Source organism: Echinops telfairi, unplaced genomic scaffold, assembly GCF_000313985.2.
Source record: "Echinops telfairi isolate 266 unplaced genomic scaffold, ASM31398v2 ScPeMD7_7469;HRSCAF=8507_0, whole genome shotgun sequence".
NCBI lineage: Eukaryota > Metazoa > Chordata > Mammalia > Afrosoricida > Tenrecidae > Echinops > Echinops telfairi.
Window position 1 is genome coordinate 56,084,875 of NW_022111372.1, and position 9,755 is coordinate 56,094,629.

The window sequence follows — 9,755 nt, forward strand, 5'->3', positions numbered from 1 at the left end:
AGCCCGAGCCGGCGCCCCCGCGCCCCGCGCCCCGCGCGCTCAGAGCCATGGCTTTCGCCAATTTCCGTCGCATCCTGCGCCTGTCCACCTTTGAGAAGAGAAAGTCCCGCGAATACGAGCACGTCCGCCGGGACGTGGACCCCAACGAGGTGTGGGAGATCGTAGGCGAGCTGGGCGACGGCGCCTTCGGCAAGGTTTACAAGGTGAGGGCGCTGGAGGCGGCGGGGCAAGAGTCCGGGGCTCCGGGAGGAAGGGGCGCCGGCCCCAGGCAACCCCAGTTACGGCTTGGGGGGAGCTGCCCTGGCCCAAAACTCGGGGTCCCAGGCCCTCGCCTCAGTGACCCTTGCTCTTCGGGGAACCCCACCCAGTCCGGTTCCGTCCTGTGAGCTAGATGCTCCCACTGACCACAGCTGTTGCCTACCCAGCTCCGTTCTGAGCACTTCCTGTGAGCCGGGCACTGCATTGAGCGACGCAGGGGGAGACAAAGGGGCGCCCAGCATTGGAGAGGGCCACCCGTAGCACCCTCAGTTAAAAACAAACCAACCAAAAAACCCTGGGCTACAAGACAGACTTTTCAGAGAGACCGCGCAGAGGCTGTGGGTTTGCCCAGGCGATTGGGGAAGCCCGGCTACGTCGGGAGGGTTGGGACCAGTGAGGTTGGAGTGGCGGAGAAGACACCTGAAGAAAAGCCAAAGGCAGGGCAGGGGGCAGGGGGCAGGGGGCAGGGTGAGGTGCGGCACGTGGAGTCTGAAGTTCGGGTTGGAATCGTGGGCGGGGCTGCGTGGAGGGAGCCAGGGCCTCAAGAATGCTGGGCTACGGGCATCAGATTTTGATTCTGTGGGTCTGAGTCACAGCGGGGGAGTCACCCTGTCTGCAGTCACCTCTCCCCTCGAGGAATACCAACGGAGGGGTGGGTGGGGCCGTGCTGATTAAATCTAGACAGCTTGCAGCAGGACTGTGGGCTTCTGTTCCCTCGATCCTTCCGAGTTGCTAAATTGTACTGGGGCTTTCAAACACCTACAAGCAGACACCCACACTCCCCCCACCCCCACCCGAATCTCCTTCCCTGGAGGAAAAAATCTTCCGTGGGAGACTCCCACCTGTGAGGCGGGTGTGTACTTCCTAAAGCAGTAGTCGCCCTCTGTCCCTCCTGGGAAGTCCTGCAGTTTTGGTCACTCTAGCCCCACCATTGTCTGTTGGGAAAGCGGGACTTCCCCAGGTCAGACCGGTGAGGACAGGGGCCTTTTCACTGGAAAGTGGCCCAGAGCCCAGTTACTCAGAGTGTGGTCCCCAAGCCAACATCATCAGCGAGGTGTGGGAGCTTGCTAGAAATGCTGAGCCTCAAACTCCACCCCAGAGGCTTTGAATTTGAGTCAGCATTCTAACAAGATCCCCAGGTGATTCCTAAGCACTCAGGAGTTTGAGCAGCACCGCTCTACATGCTTAGAGAGCAGCCAGCCCCGGTGGGTGATTTTGTAACCTTAGCATCTCCACTGCAGCCAGCATTTCCTGTTACAGGGCAGGAGCCCCCATAGGAGTAAAGGTCCTGTGGTTACAGAGGCGGCTCTCCAGTCACTCACACCCTGGCCTTTGGGTTGATTTTTTTTTTTTTTTACCTTTCTCTGTTTGAGAGTTAGTGCATGTTTTCTCTGCCCTTTCCATAGCTGAATCTATACTTCCTGGGCAGAAGGAGATAGTCTCTCTGGCCACGTGCTGTATTGTTCATGTCTGCCTAGGACAAAGTCTACCTTTCCAGATGGGCTCTGACCACCTGCAGTTAGCTCACAACATCTTCTACTTTCTCCAGAAAATTCAGTAGGTGTTTTGAGTACACACTATCAGTGCTTAAACAGATGTTTGTTCCCTGTGACCAACTGCAGGCAAGTCGATTCCAACAACCTAATGTGAGTCAGTGTAGAACTGTGCCCCATGGGGTTTTTCATGGCTAATTTTTCCGCTCTGGCGGTGGAGTGGGTTATGCATTAGGCTGTTAACTGCAAGATCAGAAGTTCAAAAGCACCAGCCACTTCTCAGGAGAAAAATGAGATTTTCTACGCCTGTTTAGATTTACAGCCTCAGAAACCCAAAGGGACAGTGCTACGAATCTGTGAATCAGAATTGACTCGTGGCAGTGAATGAGAGAGCTAAAATAAGCTCTTACACAAAATGGGTGCATAAGCAAATGTGGTGAAGGAAGCTGATGGTGCCCGGCTATTAAAAGGTATAGTGTCTGGGATCTTAAAGGCTTGGATTTAAACGAGCAGCCATCTAGCAACAAAGCCTACGTGGAAGAAGCATGTGTGATCATGAGGTGTCGATGGGAAGAAGTATCAGAAGTTCAAAAACAAGCAACCAAATTGATGTGAAGGGACGTGGATGTGGTGGAGACCCAAAACCCACCTGAAAGATCGTTGGCTCATCCCTCTCAGAAGGGCTACACAAAAGGGCCTTCTGCTCACATAGAGCTGCTGCTGTTGTTAGGTGTTGAGTGGGTCCCGACTTATAGTGACCCTGTGCACAGAGGATGAAATACTGCCCAGTCCCGTCATCCTCACCATTGGTCTTACAGAAACCCACAGGGGCAGTTATCTTCTCGCCTGTCGGGTTGCTGTGAGTTAGGCGATGGCAGTGAATGAGTGAGAATTTTTCAGAAGCAGTACACCAGACCTTTCTTCTGAGGCACCTTGCGATGGGCTCCAGCCTTCATTCCGTCTTTTGGTTGGCCTAACTGTTTGCACCACCCAGGGGACAGGGGTCCCTATCCCGTCACCAATTGCTGCTGGTGTCACCTGGCGCATTTTCTTTCAAATACAGGACCTTGCTTTTATACTTGTTAGATTTCTCCTTATCTTATGTGTGCTTGTCATGTCTGCCTGCCTTTGTCCTGTTAGAGTCCCCTGCTACTCTGGGAGTTTTGTACCAAGGAGCTCCTCTGATTCACACCTAGTTTTGTCTCCTTCTGGTTTTCCAAAGCCAAAGTGCTAACAGTTTTTTAGGACTCCCCTGAAGCTGCCCCCCCACCCACCCAACACCTCCCCAGTCTTTCTGTTTGGCTCTATCTGTCTGCCTCAGGAGAAAAAGAGGCAGATAAGACTGATTTTGTGCAAGGTCAAACTTATTCTCATCCAGCCCTCATCTGATTGCAAACTGGTCACCAAAGAAAATCACATCCATTTGGTTTCTTGATACAAAGTAAAGCTCACAAGTTATATGGCTTCATGAAAACGTCTTTGTTCTAGATTTTATTTATTTTGTATTCTGAATATGCGGTAGGAAGGTGGGGAAGTGTCCGGGACTGTATTGAGTGGAAAAAGCACCCTTCAGCAGGGAGTGCTTGCTGTCCTAGTAGCTGAGGGAGAAAGCTACCCAGGCACCGAAAAGGGACAGGCATTGTGCAGAAATGGAAGTGGTTAGGCTGGCATTTTGCTTCTTGGAAGTCCCTTTGGTTTTGATCTGATGCTGCCTTTAAGTTAGTTACTTTAACAGTTTTAAAAGAGTATGTCCTCATGATGCAGTAGGCTACACACTGACCTCATCACAAGGTCGGGAATTCAAACCTGCCAGCAGCTCCTTGGGAGAAAGATGACGCCGTCAGCCCAAAAAGATTCAAAGTCTCAGAAACCCAAAGGGGACAGTTCTACCCTGTCCTTTAGGGCCGCTATGAGTTGGAATTGACCAAGGACACAGGAGCAGGTCCGAGGTGGAATGGGAGGAAAAGGGAGAACAAAACTCGAACTCTTGAAAGCCAGATTTCCCGGCCCGGAAGAGACTCACTAGAGGAACCCTGAGATACCTTTTGAACTTGGAAAGGAAGCTTCTCCTGGAGGTCAGCTTTCAGCCAGAGAATAGATTAGCTCCTAAAAGAAACAGTGTCGCCCACTTCTTTAAATATTAATCATCTAAAAAAATAATAACAATAATCATCTATACAAGACCAAATGGTTCACATTTAGTTTTCTTTTTTTTCAGTTGGGATTTAATACATATATCATTCCATATTTCAATCACATCAAGCAGTACAATCGTTACCACAATCCATTTCCAAACATTCACGGTTCCCTTAAAGTGAGGATGGGAAAGTATGTGGTGGGGGTGGGGCAGAGAGGCTAGATGAATGCAAACAAAACAAGCGGAATGGAAAGATGGGAATGCTGACCCGACCTGCTGTGGAAAATGTGGCCAAGTGAATGTTAGATGACTTGTGAGTATAGACTGTTACGAAGGAGAAGTCGAATGCGCAGCGTCAACTTTCCCCCAAGCCACAATTAAATATAGATGTTTTTAAATTACAACAACAGAAAATCCCACATGCCTCCATCCATTGCTGTTCACATGTGGATGTATTTCCTTCCAGACTTTAAGGCTGTTAGAGTAATTCTTCATGTGGGGCATAATCCTAGTTAGCGATGTGTTTTGTCTTTTAAATGTATGCCATCTGTCATCCTAAAGCTTTTGCTTACATTGTTGGGAATGCCTTGCAGGTAACCTGCTGGGGTGGCTCAGCATCCTAACTTTGAGGCTTTTGGGAAATTGTCTCTTTTGTACTAGGAACATGTTGAAGCCCTTGAATGCTTAGTGTACTGTAAACAGCTTATGCATGCTCACTACCGGTGAGTAGATCCTGACTCGCAGTGATCCTATAGGACAGGGTAGAACTGCCCCTCTGGGTTCCAGGATTAGGAAACCTCGTCTTTCTCTCGTGGAGCGTGCAGTGGTTTCAAACCGCTGACCTTGTGATTAGCAGCCCAACAGGTACCCACCACCCACATTCGGGCTCCTTTGGCTACCATGGGACATCTGCGCGCCTAAAGTCCATTGGGCTGTGCATGAAGGCACGCAATCAAAACTAGCGGACTCACAGGGAAGAAGGACTGGAAGAAGGACATGACACTAAAAGATGTAGGGAACCAAAGGATAAGAATGTAGTGAAAAAGAGCACCGTGGTTATTCTGTTTTTTAAATGGTGAGTCCGTACCAGAGCCAGGATATTAATCGAATCCTATAATGCTGAACATGACATTTTTGTAACATTTAATTAAATGTATATAGTAATATAGCTATTGATAACTATGAAAGTAAAGAATAAAAACAAAATTTTTTTTCCTGAAATTAAAAATTCAGGCATTATAGGACTAGGTTGGTGTGACCCTAGACCTGACATTCTTCATTTTTTCTTTAATTAAAGTAAATTATACACATAATACAAACATGGACACTTGCGCCATTTGTAAATTCGGTGACGTTCATTACGTTTGCCATGTTGAACTTTTTGAAGCCCCCTTGGATCCAAGGCTATGCACTCAGATTTCCAGTTTTACAATGAGCCTGGGAGCAGAACCGCCTTTATGTGGTTGAACAGCCTTGCTCCTCAAATTCCTTATCCTAAATGATTTTTTATTTTAGGCTCCACTCCTAGGAAGGTATTACTAGGTCAAAGAGAATGCATATGTGAGGGTCATTTTAAAAAGGCCATGAGATTAAAATATAACACCTCCTCTAGGAAACACACACACATACACACACACAAACACAAGCAAACAAGTAAGCCCTCACTGCCATCAAGTTAAATCCACTCATGGTGACTCTCTTATGACAAACTAGACTGGCTGGCCCTGTGGGTTTCCAAGACCAACGTGGAGGGAAGCTTCAACTGTCTTCCATGGGTCAGCTAGTGCTTTCTAGCTGCTCACCTTACCCCCCAGGGCTCTCATATGTGACCCTAGAGTCCCCCTTTGTCCCTTGCTCTGGCTGAGAGTTAGTAGCTGGGCTGGCTTTGTGGCCTGATTGTCAACCTGCATCCTTCAAGTGGGACATCCGGTCCCCTACAGCCGGCTCCCTCCCCCCCTCCCCCCCAGGCTGAGGTTTCCCCTTTACCTCCTCTCTTGCCTAATACTGTGAAAGCTAGGCTTCCGCTTCCTCTGGGGCCTCCAGGGCGCCTCCCCTCCTCCGGAAAGAGATCTGCCCTTCCCCCTCCCTGTCCCCCTGCCAGCAGTAACCTTATTTCTGTTCAGCCAAGTATTTTTAAACAGAAAGAACCTTTGCTATTGTGAAAGGTTCCTGAAGTGGTTGTGCCACAAGGGGGTCTAAGCCCTCCTGGGATGCTGCCTGCTCGGTGGATGCACTTGGGTACTGACGTATGACTGGTGACCTGGGATGTGACTCGAGAGAGACCATGACCCTGGTAATTCCATCTGCATTCCACCACGCACCCAGAGATTGGCCCATCCAGTGGCCTCGCGGAAGAGAGGTTTGGTAATCTCTGACACATGGGGTTACCATGAGCAGACTCCTGGCAGTGGGTGTCGTTTGCCCTAGCCAGCTGAACCCCAGCCCCCTCACCCATGCCAGACGTCTTGTTCCCCATCTGCTGCTACCCAGATTAAGAAAGACAGTCCTAGGGTTTTGCACCCCAGGGCCCGAGCAAGCCTGCTGGCTCCTCTGGCCCCACTGCTGGTAGTTGGGGGAAAATAGCTGGGGTTCCCCAGGAGCTGCATTCCAGTCCTGGGTGTCTCAAAAACTCAAAACAAACAAATAAACAACAACAACAAAAAGACACAACTCCCCCACAGCCCCCTCGTGACCATCAAGTCAATGCTAACTCATAGTGACCCTGGAGGAAAGGGTGGGACTGCCCTCTGTCACTGTAAGGGAGTGGAAAGCCCTGTCTTTCTCCAGCGGAGGGGCTGTGGTTTCCAAGTGCTGGCCTGGCAGCCAGCAGCCCAGGTTAGCAGCACAACTGCCCCACCAGGGCTCCTCTAGCCAGCTGAAGCCAATCACCTCCTGAGAATGGCACCTCCCTGGTGAGGTGAGGCTGCCTTTAGCACCTGATCCCCATCCAGGAAGTGCTCAGGAAACAAGAGTAATTTACTACTGTTGATGTTCTTGGTAACCGGCCAGGTTGCTGTGGAGTCAGTTCTGAGTGGGGCGGCCCCAAGTGTATCAGAGTAGCTCTGTGCTCCGTAGGGCTTTCCATGGCTGGTCCTGCAGAAGCAGACCCCCAGCTTTAATTTTCTTCTTATTGTTATTATTTTTTATTTAAATGGGAGCTCTTGCAGATATTCTAACAATCCATAGTTCAATTAGATCAAGCATAACTGTACAAATGCTACCACCATCAGTTTCAATACATTTTATTTCTTCTTGAACTCTTTGATAGCAGCTCCTCTTTATCCCTTCCCTCCCCCACCCTTCCCCCAGGAACCCTTATTATTATACTATATATTGCTCATATTTTCTGTATCCAGCACCATTCAGTGTATCCGTTCACCTGCAATACTGTTATTTGTTCTCCTCAAGTGGGGTCATCATTTCTATTAGCTCCCCACCACCTTTACCCATACCCGCAGGGAATCATGACTCCCCTTACTGTTTCTGAGGGGTTATCTCTTTTGGTTTTCATGCACCTAGCACTCTTAATTATACAGATGGACATACGCAGGTCTAGCAAGGTTAACGAGGTGAAAAAGAGACCATGCTAGTAAGGGGAGGGCATATTAAAGAGCTAGAGAATAGTTAATGTATTTCATCAGTGCTACACCACTGCCTAGATTTATCTCCCATAGGGCCCTTCTGTGAGGGACTGTCCAGTTATCTTATAGGTGGGGTTTTGGGTCTCCACTTTGTCCACGCCTGTTTTTGAACTTCTGATACCTATCCCCGTTGACATCTCATGGTCACACAGGCTGTGTGCTTCTTACTTGTGGGCTTTGTTGCTTCCCTTCTAGATGGCCACTTGTTGAACTCCAAGCCAGGCTTTTCTTTCAAGGCATTTCGGGGTGAATGGAAACCCCTAACCTCGTAGTTACCAGCTAAGTGCTTTAACCGTTTCCATTACCCAGGGACTCCTTGGTACCAAACAGATGGGGCTCTGGTCAGTTCCCATGACTTAATGTACTTATGTGCTTAATGTGCTTAATGGGTACATGTAACTAATCCCTTAGATAGGGTTCTGCCCCTTGACTCTTGGCATTTTGGGCCCTGTTGTTCTTTGTAAGGGACAGTTTTCCTGTGCATTGTTAGATGTTAGCAGCTTCTCTACATCAGCTTCATTCAGAAAGGAAAGAAAAACAGGAGAAATGAATTTTAGTAGTATGTTAGTTTAGCATTTCATTCACGTAGCTTTAATGCAATCTATATGTATATGTGTGTACACACACACACACACACACACACACTTAAGGAGCTCTAATGGTATAGTGGGTCAAGTGTTGGCTGTTAACCGCAAATTCAGCCTTTCAAAACTACCAGCTGCTCTGTGGGAGAAAGCTTTATGAGACTTTGCTTCCAAAATCATTGGCTGTCTCAGAAGCCCACAGGGGCAGTCCTGCTCTGTCCTATAGGGTTGCTATGAGATGGAATGACCCAATGGCAGCGAGTCAGAATATATATACATGTATACCTCTGTATACATATATGTGATGTGAGGCCGGTGGCTACTGTATTGCACAGTGTAGATTTGAGCTACACTGTTTGCTGCTACCCACCCCTCCACCTTTTCTGTTGCCTCTCAGGCACAGTGCTTAGTGGGCTTGAGGGCTGGCCGTGGCCTGTGGGGCTGGCCAGGGTGAATCTAGACTTGGAAGAGGGTTGTTGGTAATGGGGGTTCAGACTCAGCATAACAGACTGAAACCTCGCCCAGTCCTGTGCCAGCCTCCCAGTGGTTGCTATGCTGAGCCCATTGTGGCAGCCAGTGTGCCAGTCCATCTTGTAGAGGCTCTTCCTGTTTGTTGCTGCCCCTCCACTTTACCAAGCATGATCTCCTTTTCCAGGGACTGGTCTCTTCTGGGATTAGTGAGTGCAAATCAAGAGGGCCTTGATGTTAGGCCAAGGAATTTTCCGTTGGTATTTTTGACCTCAGCTTATGTCTTGCCTGCCCCAAGTCCCGTGGAACCTGGCCAGATCAGCGAATTAATGTTAGAGAGGGCAGCTTTGGATGGGGGTGAGGAGTACCATGACCAGAGATGAGCAGTGGCTTGCTTGAGGCCACACAGTTGGGAGATTCAGAGCCAGACTTCCTGGTCATCTAAGGCCAAGGTGGCCATGATGAGTTATGTCATTGGGTAACAGTGACTGTGCCCCGCAGGCTGGAACAGGTGAGTGTGGCAGGGAAGACCAGATGTGGTTGGAGCCCAGGGAAGGGAAGTGACTGGTGGAAGGTGGCCAGCCTGAGAAGGGGATGTTGTAGGTGAAGGTGGGGACACAGAAGCTTCTAGGTCAGCGGTTCTCAACCTGTGGGTCGAGGCCCTCTTGGGGGTCGAACGACCCTTTCACTGGGGTCACCCTATTCATAGCAGTAGCAAAATTACAGTGATGAAGTAGCAACGAAAATAATGTTATGTTGGGGGGAGTCACCACAACTTGAGGAACTGTAGGAAGGTTGAGAACCACTGTTCTAGGTGGTTACGGCTTGATGGTCAGGAGGAAAGGCAGCAGAGAGGGTAAGACAGGACAGGGATCAGAGATGGACAGGGGGTGAGTTCCTAGGGTTTGGGCCTGGCTCTGCCTCTTTTGGATTGTATGGACCTGGGAAATGAGCTCTTTGGGCTTCAGATTTGTTAGCTGAAAGTGGTGGTGGTAATGTACCCCCTCAGAGAGATGTTGGAGCTTGAAATGAGGCCAGCCCTGTACATCTCTTGGTCAAGGACAAAGCCAGTCACCTGTGTTTTCAATGACTGGTCGTTCAGAAGTAGATCACCAGGGCTTTCTTCCAAGGCACTTCTAGGTAGACTGGAGGTTAGTAGCCAAGCATGTCAACC

At 49.3% G+C, this 9,755-nt stretch overlaps 1 protein-coding gene across 1 annotated transcript in view; it reads left to right on the plus strand.

The window, feature by feature from the left end:
- Positions 1-24: 24 nt before the first annotated feature.
- The window catches only part of STK10 (serine/threonine kinase 10), a 137,753-nt gene continuing 128,022 nt past the window's right edge, over positions 25-9,755 (plus strand). Inside the window, exon 1 of the mRNA XM_004697129.2 lies at positions 25-203. Within this exon, the coding sequence (XP_004697186.1) occupies positions 48-203 (156 nt within the window). The 5' untranslated portion in view covers positions 25-47. The remainder of the gene's footprint in view (positions 204-9,755) is intronic.